The sequence below is a fragment of the Ceratosolen solmsi genome, unplaced genomic scaffold (genome assembly GCF_000503995.2).
Source record: "Ceratosolen solmsi marchali unplaced genomic scaffold, CerSol_1.0 scaffold27, whole genome shotgun sequence".
Taxonomy (NCBI): domain Eukaryota; kingdom Metazoa; phylum Arthropoda; class Insecta; order Hymenoptera; family Agaonidae; genus Ceratosolen; species Ceratosolen solmsi.
The window spans coordinates 874425-894534 of NW_011948426.1; the positions used below are offsets into that span (position 1 = coordinate 874425).

General features: G+C 22.4%; 1 protein-coding gene across 6 annotated transcripts in view; it reads right to left on the bottom strand.

The window, feature by feature from the left end:
- Positions 1-1881: 1881 nt before the first annotated feature.
- Positions 1882-20110, bottom strand: part of Syt7 (Synaptotagmin 7) — a 78830-nt gene continuing 60601 nt past the window's right edge. For 5 of the 6 annotated variants that reach the window (XM_011500655.1, XM_011500656.1, XM_011500658.1 and 2 more), the window contains 8 exons: positions 19943-19954; positions 17071-17260; positions 13584-13724; positions 11702-11849; positions 9191-9300; positions 7220-7388; positions 6174-6386; positions 1882-2271 (listed from right to left, as the gene is read on the bottom strand). In XM_011500655.1, coding sequence (XP_011498957.1) covers positions 2171-2271; positions 6174-6386; positions 7220-7388; positions 9191-9300; positions 11702-11849; positions 13584-13724; positions 17071-17260; positions 19943-19954 — 1084 coding nt within the window. In that variant the 3' untranslated portion in view covers positions 1882-2170. The remainder of the gene's footprint in view (positions 2272-6173; positions 6387-7219; positions 7389-9190; positions 9301-11701; positions 11850-13583; positions 13725-17070; positions 17261-19942; positions 19955-20110) is intronic. The other variant, XM_011500659.1, reaches the window with a different exon arrangement.

The window sequence follows — 20110 nt, forward strand, 5'->3', positions numbered from 1 at the left end:
ATTCCAAAAATATTGAATTGAAACTTTTATGCTATTACAATTATTTATTATTATCCCAAGTATTACACTACTTTTAAGTAAATTTAAGTAAATTTTAAATAATGTAATTTTTATTTGCACTTTATGTACCATCATATTAATTATTTTAATTTAGTATTTCATAATATTGCTATAAAAGTAAATAAACATTTTTCTTAATATCTTAAATTATGCTAAAGTTTAGAAGTACATTTACATTATTGTTGATACTTCGAAAACACTTACAATAACAAAAATGCAGGGATAAATTGACGATGATTTGTGCGTCATATTGCGCAGTTTGTTAAAAAAAAAAAAAAGAAAGAAAAAAAAACATTGATTTCTAATGCGCCTTTTATACGTAATTTTCATATCAAGCCTGAATTATTATTCTTATCGCTTGAACTTGAAATAAATCTAATACAGATAATACTACACATAGTTGCGAAAACCGTGCTGCTAAAATGAATTCATGTTTATGGTATATCACAACACATGCTCTAATTATTAAATAATTAGATAATCATTAATTACGATAATTATACGCTATTTTTTATTAATTATTTTTCTTCATCTCTTTCTTTTTAATACATAATTTGCTTTTATATACTAGTCGATAACTTACAAAAGTATAATTACTACAATTCGTGATAGAAAAAGTAATTGGTAATTACTATAACTTTAGCTTTCTCATTGCTTGTTACTGTAATACACCGAATTCGTACACCGAATATGAATTTTACAAATGCCTAGTGTTCACTCTACTTAATATTTTATATACTAAAGTGAGATTTTAATACTATATTTATGATGTAATCAATCGTTAATAATGTTCTTTATATTATTAGTTTAAATAATTACCAATTACTAAGACAACCACTTGCTAGCTAAAAAAAAATAACTTAATTGGTTTTCGATTGGTTTTCTTGTTTTAACTGAATATTTATTTATTTTAATAATTGAACAACTTGACAGTTCTAAATAAGATAATTTCATGAAACTTCAATCTAATGTCAACAAATACTATTCTTTATGCAATTATGATTAATTTGATTATTTACCACAGAAAAATGTACCTATCCAGGATAGATCGATACTAAAAATTTATGAAACTCGTTAATTTTTGTCTGTATATTTTTGCTTTTTATGAATTTTATTGTACGAACAGTCAATTATTGATATATTGAAACTAAGGTTTCATTGTTTCTTTACTTAGTAAAAACAAGAAAAGATTAAACGTTATTTTTCTTTTTAGAATAAATAAATATTAAAAAAATTTTTTCTTTTCCATCAATATTGAAGTTATATTGAATTCACCTTAAATATTCTAAATTCTTTGGTCTTATTCTGTAAGAATAAATAAACTCAAATATTAGCTTTTAATCAATGCAGTACAATTAACATTAGTCGAACCCAAACAATAGATCTTGCAAACATTGACGGATCGTCCTACCCACAAATAGAATGAACAAAAATTCTAGTGGTTTATTATGACGAAGGGATAAAAATTAAATATCAAAATTATTAAATTCTAAACAAAAGCAATATTATCTTCAATCACAAAAAGTATGACGAGATTTTTTTATGAAATGAGTCTCTTTTGCATATAGAGCTTATGTTATATGACTTCCTCACCGATTCTGCGATATCGTTTTTTTTTCAGTTTAAATAAAATTGCAAAGTAATAAAAAAAAATACTATTAAAATAAAAATGAAATTAAAGCAATAATAATAAAAATAATGATAATAATAATACAAGCCGAATTTTTCAACTCTCTCGCTCACTGTCATTTTCCATCTCTCTCCCTCTCTCTCTCTCTCTCTCTCTCTCTATATATATATATATATATATATATATATATATATATATATCTAACTTCCTTATTTTTTTCTCTACGCTTTCTGACACATAGTATGTACTTCTTTTTTTCTCAATTATCATTCAACAATATCACTCTACCCCTTCAAATAATCTGAAATCCACTCAGAGTCCATTTGCGAGAGAGTTTCGGCACTTCCTCTCTCGGCAACTTCCAAGAACGGCAAATAAACTAGGGCCCCCAGTAAGTCGCCATTCATTGGTAAACACAATTTGTCCTCAGCGTGTACTCATGCAGTTACGACGATACCAATACTATTACGATTTGTCTCTTTATTCGGGCTTGAGACGATGCCATTGTACGATCGTCTGCCTTGGTTTCGTTATCATGTCTTGCCAATGTTTTGTTTCGCTCGCCCCGCTACCATTTTTACCTACGAAATAATAAATATAAATAAAGGTAAATAAAGATAAAGCCAGGAATATAATATAGCTTAAATAATGATAATACACGTTTAAATAAATTACCAGTATTTTCACAGTCTATTCGAAATATTTATTTATGTAACTAACTATTCTTATGAATATTTAATAATAAGAATACTTAATAATTCGGACTCCTTTAGTTTGCGAAGCAATTATATCTCTGAATATCGATACAACTCTTCTTTTATATAATATTAACATTTATATTATATTTGCTTAAAATTACGAATCTAAGTTTTATGACTATCGTATTGATAAATTTGGCCTTAACTTTTTTAATTAGTCTTTTTAGTTATTTTAATAATCCCTATTCATTAAACTCTATAATTGGATGCCTAATAAAAACGTAAATATTCATTATTTATTTACTACCAAGATTAGTTAATTCTGCTCTTTTCATACTAACATAGAAATAAAATTGAATGAAAAGTGGTTTTAATGAATTTTCACTTAAAATATACGTTAGAATAAAAGCTGATATTTCCCACAGTATACTCTTTAATATATAAAGGTATCCATTAATAATTCGAATTGCAGTAAATTTTTTTTTTTAAATATGAATCTAGAATCATTTTCAATTAAAACCTTTTTATATTTATTTATATTAGACAATATTTTTTAATTAAAGCATCTAAACCCTTTATAGCTTTAAAAAATATAGTAATATTCAAATACTAGAATATAAATACATTTGGGACGAAAATTTGTTTGGAGAAAAATGTAAATAAAAATCTAGTTAGATAAAACTGGAGCAGAAAATGTCTGACACAGTTAGAAGAATATGAAATCGAAACAAAAAACAAGTCTCATTAAGCCAATTTAACATTTCCATTCGTGTATCAGATATTAAAAAAAAAAAAAAAAAAAAAAAAAATCAAATGTAATATCTAATGGGCTAAAAATGATAAAAATTCAGTTTATATAATATATAAATGATTGTAAACCTTTATATTTCACCCTCATTAATCTTCATATAATATTATCGTCATAGTCGATGTTCGTAAACGTTAATCAGAAAAGAACCGAAGCTGAAAACCCAATCGCCTGAAAATAATTTTAGAGTAGAAATGTAAAAGGACTTGGAATGTTATTACTTTTTTCTTCCTACTGATATCGCTTTTTATATACTTCATATACTGATATAACTGGAACACATAGATGAATCAATCATTGTAATCTAGTTTTAACCGAATCACTGAACAATGTTCCTTTTACTACAATTTTACACCTAAAATTTCTATTTCATATCAGACACAGATTTATTCTTCAGCTAGATGTATTGTTTTAGATTATTTAACATCCTTTTATACTTATTATTTCTTTTGTTACTAATTTCTCTTGCATATACTCTATCATAATTACGATACTTTTTAAAAGTGTTTCTTGCTTTTCTCTTTGTTCACGTACTTCTCCAATTTAGAATATTAATGCTTCTACTTAAATATATACGCATATTTTTGTCAATAGTGTTTTATGTGTTATGTCACATTGCTATTATATCCTCACTTATATTACATCCTCTTTTTGAATACAGTTTATCGAATAAACGATATAATAAATCTAATAATATATAATTGTATATCATCTTGCTATGATGAAAATACTTCCAATATAATTTGATATTTTGCACTTTTTATGGGGGAAATAAATGCAAACAATTTATAATTATTATTATTTCAACATTATATCTATTGCTTAAATTCTAGAAAGGTTTATTAACCAATGAAAATAATATTTTATATTTTATACTTAATTTCTATTATGATAGTTCTGAGTTTATATTATTAAGAAATATTACGAACCACTTCCTAGGCATTTTATGTGTTTTTTATACTAAATATTAGAGTAAAATATTTCATACATTATTATTTTTTTCTACACAAATAATGTCCCAAATAATACTCCTTTTTAATTTTAGATTTGTGAAATTACATTATATTAAAATGATAAAAATTAATGATCAACAACCTTTTGATTTTATTATCGTAAAAAAAAAAAATAAAAAAACATTTACATCATTATTATATTAATTAATATTTTTATATTATATTTTTATAATATTATAATTAATATTATATCAAATATTATATTTTTTAATTTTAGACAAATATTTTATTAAATTTTAATCTAAAAAACTAATATCACCTCATTACGTAAAGCTAAAATAATATAATAATTTAGATTTTATTGTAAGATCGTATACGGATATAGAAAAACAACAAGAATTTCATCTATAATATCGATATAAAAATTAAAAGTTCGATCCATATGTAATAAAAGTGTAAGAGAAAATACATGAAAAGTTATGGGGTTTATTTTATATGAACTATTTGAAAAAAAATTCCCTATAAATTTCATCTTGAAATGAACAATGGAAATTATTAGATATTATCAGTGTAATATAGGAGACAATATTTTTTTGAGAGTCATAATATACATCATATTTTCGTGTTAGAATAAATTTATAATTTCAAATTAACTTTCATAAACCCAATCTAATACAGATAAATCTCGGATAACTATTGTTCGAATAAAAATTCTATTTTTTATAATCTTCTGTATTCTCTGTAATGTGAATATTATAGTTTTTAAGATAAATATATTTAATATTGATATTTAACATTGATATATTTATATATAGTATGAATTTTGTTGGATAGTACGTTTTATTGCTTTTACATGTTAGTTTTTAAAAATTATATCCAAGAAAAATATTATAATTAATATTGAATAAAAATGAAAGATAAATATTTATAGTAATATTTGGAAATTAATATGATCCCCATAATTTTTAATTACATTTAATCAATATTGCAATTCATAGCTATTTGACATTTATATAATTATTTAATTTTAATTAACTGATTTAATCATTTAATATTTAGATTAAACTAAAGACGGAAATTTATACAACAGCTATGATTATTTCTAGAAGGAGAAACATGCATTTTCAAATGATAACCCTTTTTAAAAATATATAAAAATATAAAATTTAAGCTTTACATGTAGCCTTTGTGATAAATAAATACATCTATTTTATAAATAGAGTAATACAACAAATATTATAAAATAATTTTTTTTTTTTAATTTTATAAATAATAATGAATTCAATTTTACAATTATATGGGAATTCTTTTATTTTTTTAGTTTACTTGATTAGTTGAACGAATTACATAGAAAGAACTACGTTAAAGATATTTTAGGAATTGTTATTTTTTTTTTTTTTTTTTTTTTTTTATTTTTATTTTTTTTTTTTTTTTTTTTTTTTTTTTTTGAAATTTCAATTTTCTTATTGTGGACATGTAATTTTTTAATTATTTGATTAGTAACAAAGTCCTTCATTACAAAATGGTAGAAAAATGTGGTTAAATTACAAAAAATTAATTTCAATTTCAAAGTAATTTAAATTCATAATAAAAAAAAAAAAAATTACAACATTTAATCTATATATTTTACGATAATAATATATGTAATTAATTTTAATTTCATTTTAAAAAATTATCAGGTCTTTAATAAACTATTTTCCATCACTTTCTAATTTCTAATGGTTATGAAATAGTAAATTTGTATTAAAATATATAATGTAGTATAATATATATTATAATTAATAAAATTTTATTTAAATGCAGTTGATAAGCAATATTAAATGAAAAATTATACTTATTTGTTAATTAGCATATTTTGTTTGATATTTCCTTTTTATTTGATTACTAATTTAAAAATTATTTATTTACTAATTAGGGTTAGAAGATATTGAACTTTAGGAGTTGAAGTATTCTCATGGTTTTAGAATTTTTTAAAAAGTCTAATTTATATCAATGTATATTGCTGTACTGACAAAAATTATTACCTGCTAAAAGTATACGACCGATCAGCTCGTTGCGACCAATATTATCGAAATCCATAACCATGACATCCAATGAACATTCGCGAATCTTTTCCCAAGGGACATTAAAAGAAAATACCTCGTTGAATATTGGATTCAAGGTACACTTAAAGATAGGTGTTTTACACTTCTCGATCCTCTTGTCACCGAACTGTAGCCAGACTTTCACATAAGGATCTGAAAATAATATGTAAATTTAAAATTTGTCGATACCTTGATCCTTATTTTCCTTTTCGCTTGTAAATAATGCACAAATACTTTCAAGCTTTATTTCTAGATTATATAAACTTTTCGAAAATTACTTTAAAGTATAAAGATTACTAATGATAAATGTTGAATGAAATAATTGAATATTTTTATTTTCTTTATAATAATTAATTGTTATTAGTAATTTCAATATAACATAGATTATTTAATTATTATGATTAGTACATGTATCTGGATATTATTAGTCATATTAATAAAGTAAATAATAAATAAATAGTAAATACTTTTATAATTTAATATTCTTTTATACCTTACAATAATTTGTTTTATAACTTTAAAAAAATTTATAAAAATAATAAATTCTTTTTAAATTAAACAAATTGTTTCTATAATATTTTATATTACAATTCAATTATAATCTTTTAAATATTGAATATTTCAATTAGTTAAAACTTCGATGAAGTTGGAATAGATCAAAATATATTAAAGGAAATCGTTTTATATGAAAGAAATATTATTTATTTATAGTTAGAATAACAGCCACATAATTACCTTCATTAACAAAATTATTTTCCTATTTAATTAAAATTTTTCTTATCTAATTGTCAGTCAATTTATTTTTAAAATCATAGAATGTTTAAAAATATTATCTTCTACATTTTTAACTTATCAACGTAGTTGAACATAATTTCTTAATAATTATTATTGCTTTCATGTAAGCCATACCCAAATATTTACCTCCACCTAGCTTTCTTTTTTTCCAAAGTATTTTCCAATGTATTTTCACTGCCAAAAATGCTCACCTGACTTTCCGTTGATGTCCTTGGCCTTAAGATTTCGTGCCTTTAGCAATGTTATTGTCAATACGGAATTACTTGGATGATAACAAAGTGAGCAAAGTAGCTCACCACACTTATCCTTTGCCGGTGGTTTCAAGGCTTTCCAAAATGATGGTTTCTCCGAAAGATCAACCTAGGTAAACCAAGAAAGGCCGAATTAGATATTTCACATCTTTTCAATACTGTTCTTTTTTCTTTCTTGTGTATTTCATTGGTATTTACTTTGATGTTAAAACCATCTTTTTACGCATCACGATTCATTCGAGTATTTGCATTATATGTAAATAGTGTGTTTGTGTTTGTGTGCGTGTGTGTGTGTCGATTAGTATGTGCACTTATTTTTATGAATGTCGTGTATTAGGTTAGCAAAGTATTTGAAATATTAATATATTAAAACAATTTACCCTAAAAACATAATATTCATATTCATATAATAAATACACTAAAATAACATTTCATTATATAAATATATTATTATATATAGTACTCTTTATTATTAAACATAAGGCGTATATATATATATATATATATATATGTTCGTAGGAATCAAATCCTTATGAAGTAATTTTTAAAATAAAGGTATTGTGCAATATCATATCAACTGATTAAATACTGATTAAATTAAACTGATTAAAAGAGTATTAATAAATGTCATACATCTTTCAGTATTGAGGAAAAGAAATAGAAATAAATACTTAAATTTATATGATATAAAACAAGAAACTTTTCATAGCAGTATATACTCATAATTTTCATGAACAATCAAACTGAATAAGATTTCTAACATATATAATAATTAATATATTCTACCTTAATTATAATTAAATTAATAATAATTTATGTATGCTTCGATTACTTTTAAAAGAAATTTTTAAGACTTTTTATTCTTGAAAGTTACCAGAAATAGATATTATTTTATTTTATTAAAATTAAAATCTTTTTTTTTATAAATTTATGTATTAAAATTATAGAAAATTATAAAATATTTTTGTATATCACTTGTACAAATTTTATAATACACAATAAATAAAAAATATTTTCAGAATAATGTTATCCACTTTGGAAACCGGACATATATTATACATTTAAAATAATTCTAGTTGCCTAATTCAAGTATAGTGTCTTAGAAAGTAGTACAATTTATATTTATTAACATTTCTCTAAAGCAGTGTTTATTGCAATGTAGTTTATAGATTAACATTAATAAATTGCTTTAATAGTGTTATTTCTAATTCATTATATTAAATAACAATCATGATGTATATTACTAAGCATTACTTTATAAATATTTATGAATGATTCTGTAAATATTATAAAAATCTCTTACATAAAAATGAAAGCATTGAAAAGGTTACGATTACTGCAATTCAATTAAATTTCAAACAAATCAAATAAAATTCAAACAATTGTAAATATTACTGTTATTATTATATTTGTAATTATCTTATATTTTATAAATATGAATTTAATAAATAAATAAATATATATATATATATATATAGGTAAATTGGAATTTAACTTATGTTGAGCGATATATTAAAATATGTCAGATTTATTCAAAGTGCTTGAACATAATCATTATGAATTTTATGTATAATTTAAGTATTATTTCTACTACATATATTTCATATTTATTAAATTATTCAATACTTTACAGATGAATGCACAGTATTCATCAATATAATTACCTTTTCGTATTATTAGAAATTAATGAATTACCAAATATTAAAATTTTCATCTCGACACGCACTTTAGATGTTTATTAATACTAGTAAATTTAACTATCGCATACAGAACTTTTGTCATAATAATTTGCACAAACATTGTACTTACGAAGTTTTAATGTAAAAAAAAATAAAGAAAGCATTATTTCTTCAGGATTAATTAAAGTATAATCGGAGGCGACTGAGACTCTTCAACATTTAAGTGGCTTACCTGGCAGAGAGGTAAGAACATCTCCCCTATGGAATCATCCCTCGAGAATCGATCATAATCAAAGACGTGCAGATGAAGGACGCGGCTCTGTAATTTCTGAATAGGAAAGCCTAGATGAACAAAGACAATGAAAACAATATTAGACGAATCTATGGAATTTTATCCGACGATTCTTCATGCTCAAGTTTTAATTCACGTTTAGTTCTTAAGTAAATTTCGTAGAAGTGCATAAGAAAAATAATAATTTCTTTTACATTAACCTTTTAAATTGTTCACATAATTTATTCTATTATAAACATAAATATAATATAATTATTAAACACTAAATTTTCGAGCTTTGAAATTTTTGCAAAATTTAAGTATTTATAATTTATAAGTATAAAACTTAAGATAATTTCTGCCAGATGTATTACGAAAGAAATTAAAAAACAAATTATTAACATTATTTAATATATTATTTTATATATTATTATAAGTATAAGTTATATGTTAGAAAGAAAATAATTTGATGTTTTATTTTAATCTATAATATATTTATACACACATGGTACCTATTATTTTAATATTACAAAATTGTACCTTGGTATTTAACAATTATGTTTACAATTTATAACTACTATGATTTAAATAATTGAATAATTTTAAAATTTTACACAATTACAGAAAAATTTAGATAATATGAGATTATCTAATGGTATTCAAATTATATACAAAAATAGAAATCTAATCAATTATGTTATTGAACTTATCATGTACATTAATAGTTATAAAAAAAATTTTAACTTTATATATAATTAAGCAACTATTATTTGATAATTTGTTAATTTCATACAGAATGGATTGATGAATGAGTAACTAGAGAACATAAGTAGTTAATATATATGCATGAGTAGCCAAAGGAGACAGGTGCACATGTATACTAAGAAATTATTAAAAATTCGTTACGATGTTAAATAATAATAAATGTTAATTTTTATACTAAATATAAGTACATTGATATATACAAAGATGAATATGCGCTTTCGTATATTATTAAAAGAATAATAGGAGAATATAGATCGACGGAAAAAAGGAAACAATTTTTTCTTTTGTTCTCATTTTAAGAATTCTAAGTCTCAGTCATACGATTTTTGATATATTTTCAATAAATAACTAATTTTGATAAATATTTATTATCTAATTTACAATATTTATTTAAACACTAATTAAATTGTAATACTTTTAGAAGATGTGGATTTAATATGTCATTTTTTGTTTAATTTATAAAAAAATATTATATACAGAATTTCAATAATAACATTTTATTAATTGTTAATTATTTTAGAAGTAATTTATATTTCTTTAATCAGCTCCAAAATTTATTGGTAATATTAATGAATTAAAATTTTTGTATTTTAATACGTATAAGTAGTATGATTTTGCATCGTTTATATTATAAATTTATATCACTTTTAATATGCAATTTATATTTATATATATATATATATATATATATATATATATATATATATATATATATATCATTTGTATAAGTAAATTATTATTTTTATTAATGTTAAAAAGTAATATTTTTTTTAATATTTGTTTACTTTTTAATAATTTTATATAATTCATAAACATATGTGATCAAGAAAGCACTGAGATATTTTAAATAATATAAATATTTCATTAAATTTAAATAATAAATATTTTGTGAGCAATTAATTATCATTGACAAAATTAGAAATTTTAAATACTTAAGTATAATTTCTCATTCTATCAGAATTGTAATATTTCATTTTCTAACCTTCATCGTAAATAATTTGAATATGTAGCTTAAAAAAAAAAAGACCGTTACAATATTTTCAAATAATTCGAATGATCAGGACAATGTTTTAATAGCATTTCAAAAAATTTTCTTATCAACTATAAAAATTCTCCAGTTTTCTTTGGAAAATTTATCGAATAGCCAGTGAATATATCATCATTGGTTACAGAAAACAATATTTTAAAGGGAAGAAAAGTGGACATTTTAGACATGTTTTATGCTATCATCGAATTATCCCATATCTTATCCATAGTATATCTTTCCACCGAAATTTTGTAAAATAAGATAAAACTCACCTGCATAAGAGTGTAATACACTAAATTTTCAGAGGTTTTCTAAAATATTATACTATATTGATAAATTTATTTTTTAATATAAAAACTTTTTTTTATAAAAACAGTCATTAATGTTATTTAGAAAAAAATTTAAAAGATTTTAACATACAACTGGATATATTTTCAAAATACTAAAAGGTTAAGGATAGTGGCAAACATTAATCGCGAATGATTATTTAAATAATATAGAAAAATTTTACACAGAGTTTTAAATATTATGTGATTTTACTTATGAACAGTAGTGGAAGGAACTAATAAAAAACAAAATGTACAATATATCTATAAATTTTTGTAAAATTTCCTTGCATGATTCTTTAATTAAATTAACTGTATACATTCATAATTTTGTCTATAATTGAAAAACATCACCTTCAAAATAAAAGGTCTCGTTCCATCTTGGATTCAGAGTTCTCCTCTTGATTTTTGTCTCGAGACGATGTTTTTTATCGGGCAACAAAGTGACTCTTACGTAAGGATCAGACGTTCCGGACAGATCCTTTGCTGGTAAATCTTTACCCTACAGATGAATAAATAAAAAACGGATTGACAATTTTTACCATAAAATGAACGCTAGTTGCAATGACTGACTGTCAGTTTTAGAAGTGTAGATTATAGTTTCAAGGTATTTATATGATACAGAAGTTTTCGATGAAGGTCATAGTATTTTAATTTTTAAAACGTCCATAAAGAGAAGTTCAAGTAAATCTTATATTTTACGGATAAATTTATTTAGAATACATGGCAATAGGATAACAAAGGGAGAAAAACTGTTATTAATAATATTTTAGAATAATTATAATATTTTATATGGAATTAAACAAGATTGATTAGATATGTAAAAGAAATGAACACATTAGAAAAATAAACTCAATGCAGTCAAATAGAGATATAAATAATAATAAAAACTTTCGTATTTACATTTTGTTCATTTAAAAATACTCTTTTATATATAAATATATCCAAATTAGTGCAAAAGAAAGGGTTCATTTACATAACAGATGTCAATTAACTATTGTTAATGAATCGAAAACTATTTTAATAAACTATTCTAATTTAAGATATGAACACGAGCAGAAAATGATGTATTAGTACTTGCTGACTTTGACTTATAACTAACCAATATTTACTAAAATTAAATAGTTTATATTAATTAAGATTCTATGAAACGGAAAACATTACTTATCTATTAAAACATTTATAATTATCCTATGTAACTAAATTAATAATAAATATTTAAATAAAAATGTTAATAAAGGATGGAAATAATTTTAAGCTTCCTTAGAAAATGTCAACAATAACTAGTACAGGTAATAAAATATTGAAATAAATAATAATATATTAAATAAATATATTATAACTTTTATTTATCATTATTTGTTGTATTTTATATGTCATCTTATATATATAAAAATTGTATCTTCTTATACAAGTTAATAAATTTTTATATATAAAATATTATTTTGCTTATATTTTCTTTTGATTTGATTTTCATTTTTTCCTGAAATTAAATATTTAGAGTATAATAATCACCAAAAATAACAAATATAAGCACAAGAAAATTATGACCGAGCTAATAGTTCTAATAATGTTCCTGACTCATATTTGTCGTAAAATTTTATCTGATGTGTTTGAAGAAGCTAAGAACCAAAAGCCTTCATATTGTGTCACAAAAAGCAATATTCTAACTTTACTCGGATTTATGACAAAGATCCTGATTTTGGAGCTAATGGTTTATACTACGGAGATCCTTACATATTTTAATTAAATCTATGTATAAAATTGGTCATTATCATTATTATCATTATTATTATTATTATTATTATTATTATTATTTTTATTATTATTATTATTATTATTATTATTATTATTATTGATTATAAAGTAATTTTATTGCGATTCACATATACTTTTATAAATTTTACTTAAAATTTTGTCAAAAGAAGACTGATAAAAAATAAGCATTAAAATGACATTATCAAGCAACAAAAATTATTGAAACATCATATAAAACTTAAAACAATAACATGAGAAATTTAATAAAAAAGTACTTTTATAATCTTTAACATTAATAAGTTGATATCGTGAGTGATAAATATAAAATGATTTATGTTATTACTTTTAAAATCTCGTATAACTCAATTAATTATCTACATTAAGACCTTGTAACGAAAATCTCTATGAGTTTGTATTATTGTAATTGTATAATTATTATATGTATAATAATAGTAATATACTATATTTTTAATCTTACTTGTATTATACGTAAAATCAAAGTGGTACTCTGAAAGTCGTACTCCAAACTGAAGTGAATTTGTCCTACATTTTCGGTAGGCTCTGCGTTGTCAATATACATATCCACCAATGATATGGATCTGCTTTGCAGAAAGGCTTTCTAAAATTAAAAGGAGAATAAAAAGAATAAACTTTAGAATAAATTTACATACGAATATCAATATTAGCTTCATTGTTGTTACAGTTATTTTTTCCTTTCATTATCTAGATAATTCTGTAAAATAATATACTTTTCTGCAAATGTTCTAGAATATCTTAAATTTTATAACTTTCTATGCTGAAATTTATGTATTCCACTAATGCAATATTACTTGTAATTTGCTGAATGCAAAATTTTATAAGGAGTTAATTTATAAACATTTATAAGGATATTGTTCTGAATACAAAACTAAAGATATTGTAATAATTAAATAACTCAAGTAAGAAATGGAAATTATAAAGTACACTTCGGTAAACATAAAATTCAATGTGAAGAGGACAAAATTTTCTTATAAATTGTGTTTCAATCATTAAATTCATAAAGAATTTTTTTATTGTAAACTAATATTTTTGATATTTAATAATATTTGGAATTTAATGATAGGGAACTCTTTTAAGCAGATATTAATCAACTTTTTTTTTTGATATAACTAAATAATTGACATTATAATGATAATTAAGGACGTTATTTAATTTATATGTCACTTGTAAAGATTGTCGAGAATATTAAATTATATTTAATATAAATTCATTAAAATTTTATTTAAAAATGCATAAGATACTATTTCATTAAAATTAGTGATTTAAATCTTCATTTTATTGTTAAATTAAAATAAGTAAAAAAAAACATTTATACCATTAATTTATTATTTTACTTATATCTATTTTCTTCAACATATATTTATCACAATTTTGTTATAAAAATTCATTTCCTACATTCTGAACTCTTCTTCTTAAAAAAAAGCTTCTACATTTTATCAGGATTTTCTTTTATATTAAATTTATCAATATTCTAAAAGTATACGCTGATTGCCTTAATAGCTTCAGTAGTTAATTAAAAATTTTATATATCGGAAGAAAAAGTAATGACGACACAAACGGAAAATATTTCTAATACAGTTTTAAGTATTTAGCTAAGGTTTTAAAATGGTTATTAAACAAATCTTTGTAATTTAAATATAAAGAAGTCGAGTTTTGTATACGAATTTTTTGCCAAATTGCATAAAAATTTTAATAGAATATAGTGTATTATAAATGACAAAATATTATTTTTAAAAATTTATTCCAAATACATTTAATTTCATTCTTAATATATTTATCTTATAGTTTTCAATTTTTTAAAATAAATTATGGTGATTATAAATAAACACATATCTTTTTTAACCAAAATTAATTTAATGAATTTGATTCATGTTATTACATATTTTTCCAAAAATATGAAATTAAGAGTTGATATAATAACTTTTATTTAGTTTTGCAATTACGCATTGTTAGCCTTGTTAATAATTATACATTATTCAAAGATATCAATCGTTTATAATATATTCTGTTATAATTTATTCATTATTAGAAATTTTGTGTATTTCTAACATGAAATTTAAATTGGGAAATGTAAATCTAAATTCTGATAAAAAATATACAAACTTATTCTCTTTTTAAAACAAGGATAACTAGGTATCTAAATTAAAAACTTATGAGATGAATATTCGAACATAGAATTCTATTAAATATTGATAGTATAAGTAAATGTTCGTTATAAATTCATTATAAAATATTAGCTTTGAACTATGAAACTGTTAATTTTATAGTATAATAAAATATAATGAATTTATGAAAATATGCACTAAAAACTTTGGAGAGCGTTATTAAAAATATTATATTGAAAATAATGCAAGTTTTAAGTTTGGAAGATTTATCTTAGATTAACAGTAAGCATTTTTAATTATTTTAGAGTACATTTATAATAGTTAAATGTAACTTAAATTTTTTGTATAGATAATGACGAAAAAAATAATATAATCATTTAATTAATCTGATAAAAGTTATTTAAGATTGTTTGTAAGTGAAAATTTTTTATTAGTTTGAAATATTATTAAAATAAACTGTTCAGTCATATTAAGTAGCAGTTAAAATGAATATCTAAATGTCTAAAGAATATATCTAGAACTATTAACCTATTCTAAAAGACAATAAAGTAACAATAAATAAAATGAACTCTGACAATTAAATGTGAGAATGTAAAATTTTAACACAGTTAAATAAAAGAAATTGAATTGAATTCAATTCGACTACTTATATTCTATCTCTTTTTATTCTAAAGTGTTATTTCTTTTATAGTCCAAATTTATTCAAATTAATGAGATAAATTATAATTCTTATGATATATCTAATATGAAATCTATGTACACATAATCAATTTCTTATATATATATATATATATATATATATATATATATATATATATATTAAATCATTATATATATATTAATGTACATAATTCATTAATTGATTTTTTAACTTTCTTGCTTGTGTTATAATTATTGAAATTTATAATGAAATTACAAATTTCACAATGTGTAATATTTCAAAATTGATGTATTCAGTTTTTTAAAGAAATTCATTCGTATTTAAACTTCTTGAATTAAATATCATTAACCTTTATTTTATTACTGAAGTTCTACATTCAATTATTTTTGTCGTTAATTTAATATTCACAAAAATTGCCTTATTTTCATAATATTCAATGATAACATTTATATAAAGTAATTCGATCGATAAAGAAACCTATATTTGCTTTTACAATGTATCATGATGTCATTCTTTTTAATATAATTTTCATACACTAAATATATATAATTATTAAATTATAAAATTTAATATTCAATTTTAACTAAATATATATTATAATTTCATTATATAGTTAATATGAATAATTAATACAATTTTTATAAATCAGACTTTCATTATTTGCTACATGAAATCTAAGATTACCAACAATAATGGACTCTTCGAGAGTATCCAAATTGTATATTGAAAATTGAATTTTACAGAACCGATGTTACATTGATTGAATGTTTCTACTTTTTTTTATATAAGACCATTAAGAAGAAAACTCTGAATCTTTATTTTTGTTTCGCAATTAAAGAGATTTGATTCTATTATAAATTTTGACATTATTTTTATATAAAAAATAAGTAATAGTTATATTGTATTGTATATGAATAAGAAAGATACTAATAATAATAAAACGTGTAGTTGTTGTTTTTATTTTATAGGACATACGTGATATACGAAATCCATGATCTGACTTCCCGTTCATACATAATTGAAACAATAAAAATAAAAGAATCGTCCTGCAACATCCAAAACATTTTTTAATATAAAATATGATTCAAAAACACGATTAGCGCATTCGGTCAAAAAAAAAAACAAAACTGCCATTTAATAATATATAATCCCAGACTTACCGACGGATGCTCGCCTTTGACATTCTGCAGCTGCTTGTTCTGAGGTCCTGTGGTGGGCGGCCGCGGCTCGCCCCCTGGACCCAAGGCCGTACCACTGGCATTTCCGGCGGATGTACTGCTGCTCCCAGTCGCCGATGCTGGACCGCCGCTTATCCCCGCCGGAGACTTACTCCCAGGACTGCCTGTCGTTCTGCACGTTGCAGAAACAGGGAAAAATATGAAAAATATTATATGAGATCCATGAAAGCTACACGAGCATTTGTTCTTGACTCCCGATAGACGTCCCCTCGAGCAAAATTCCTGATATTATATTATCCTTTTGAACTATTTCAACGGTATCATCGTCTGTTACTACGTCGATTCCTTTCATATATCTAAATCTTCCATTCTATCGCTTGCTGAATTATACTAATTAGAGTATCATAATATTAGTGGATATATCATTTTCATTAAGTCTCATTAAGAACGCAATTGATTCGATAGTGTGAGAATAATATAAAAACAAAAAGTTGCAAAAGAACGAATTTTGCATGAAGATAATTGCCAATCGCTTATAGGGTCGATAAAAATTTAGTATGTGAGAAGAGTTTTGTGGAGAATTCAGAGGAATTATTTTTATTTCTGTGAATAAAAAAAATTAAAAAGTTTTTATACCTATATGTGTACATGTGGTACAAATCCATTTATCCACGTCCAGTACGAGAAGATATAGATTATTTAATATATAATATATATCTACTAATAAGTAAATTTTTAGTTCATGTTTAAATGAAATGTTTATATTCGAAAATCTATAATGGAGAAATATATATTGAAATGGCCTTTTTAGGAATATAATTTACTTATTTTATTCGAAAAGAATATTTTTCAAATTCTAAAATTGTAAATTATTTATAATAAATCTAATAGAGTCACTAATTCCCTAAAATTCAAACAACTATATTTTTAACATTAAAAATTTATTTCATTATTAAAAATTTAATACCATACATACTCTAAAGCTTATTTATTTATTTTTTATACAGTTTTTCAATATTCATGCTCAAAATTCGATTTAACTTTTTTTGTTATAATTTAAAAATAAAAGCTTTAAATATCGATGCTAATAAAAATCAATACTAAAAACTTATAATTGCACATACAATATACACTAGTATGAGAAGAAAATAAATATATATAATTATTCTTTAAATTTATTTGAATAAAATAAAACAAAAAACTGTTAAATCTAGTATAAAATCTAATTTTTGAAGAAATCGGTTTTACTTTCTATTTTAAATTATAAAAGTTACATTTGCCAAAATATATCATATAAATTTTTTGCAATATTATATGTAATACATAAGTTTATTATAGGAATAGTATTTTTTTTATAAAGTACTATCGAATATCAAATCCAAATATTGGTAAATTTTATACATAATTGAAATTGGAGACATTCTTTAAAATATATTGAAAATAAAATATATTAGAAATACAATACATAAATATTAATTTAATTATTTCTGACGACCTAAGATAACTGGTAAATAATAAATTGATTAATATTTACATTTAGACAGGGTTTCAACATTCTCTAATTATATAAATAACATAATCTAGAAGGATAACAAAATACATGTTATGCATACGAATGAGTCAAAAGGCAAGACAAAGATAAAAATTAACCGATAAATCTGGGTGAAATTTTTTAATTTTTGCTAGAAGAGGATCAAGGTCGCGTATTAAAAGGAGAAAAGTAAAGTATGACGCTTATACAAGAAAAACAATGAAAATCAGTCTTTTGTTGCAATGAAAAAATTCGTTACAAGAGATCATGGCTACTGTAGAATATACATCAAAAAAATTTTCCCATGCGTAAGATGATTATTACAAAATAGAAAAACTTAATTAAATGAGGAAGTTGTAAAATAAAAATTAGCCTGATTTGCGCCTCGACTGCCAACTCTTTCATTGTTATGTACAGAACCTTGAATTTTAAATTATATGAAATAACAACAACTTACAAATAATAAAATACAAATGCAACATTTTACTTTCTTGATTACTTAATGCTGTCTTTTGGTGTAAGAATTTTTAATCTTACTACTAGCGAATATCAAACATTATTTCCGCATAAAATATTCTCCAATTACTTATTCCGTGTAATAATATTATTATGAATCTTGTTTCTTTAGTTTTTCAACGCAAAATAAATGTTATTTGAAATGGTCTTTATATAATATATTTTATCTTTATAATATTCTTATGGAATAACTTAATAGAGTACGATGATAAACGTAAAATATATCATAGATTTAAAAATTAAATCACTAAATATATATTATTGAAGCTAAATTCGGGCTAAAAATTAAGTTATGTTTTACATTCTAACCTATATTATTTATAAAATTAGCATATAATTAATTTTACTACATTGTAAATATTATTAAAACCTCGATGTGAATAAATTCCATGTAGTTGAAGGTATGAGAAACTGAGTTAAATAATGTCAACGAAAATAGATTGAAATAAAAGCAAAAAGTTTTACGCAATAACTAAAAAATGTTTCTGTAAAACTTCCCGAAACCATGTGAAACATTGAAATAATCCATACATTAGGAAGAAAAATAGAGATATTAATTATGCATACAAAATAATATTAATTAAATACTCTTTTAATAATTTAATTTCTACAATACAATAAGGTAGACGCTAAATAACGAATAGCACAAAAATAGGAGACAATTGGCACAATTAATAATCAACTCTTCGTCATTTCATTTGCGCACGTATATCATTAAAACACGAATGAGCTTTAAAAAGAGCCGTAACGGACGAACATTCAAGAACAAAAATTAAGAAGCGCACTTCAAATATTACATATACTCACTCTAGCTGCGCTCTGCGTTACACAGTCGAGTTCGCGCATAAGACCAAAGCGAGGCGAGCGGGACATGGAACATAAAAGAGGAGGAAGCCGATTAGCTCTATCTCATCTTGCTGCTATTGCTGCTGCTATTACGGTGTCGCTTTTATCATTAATTTTCTATTTTATGCT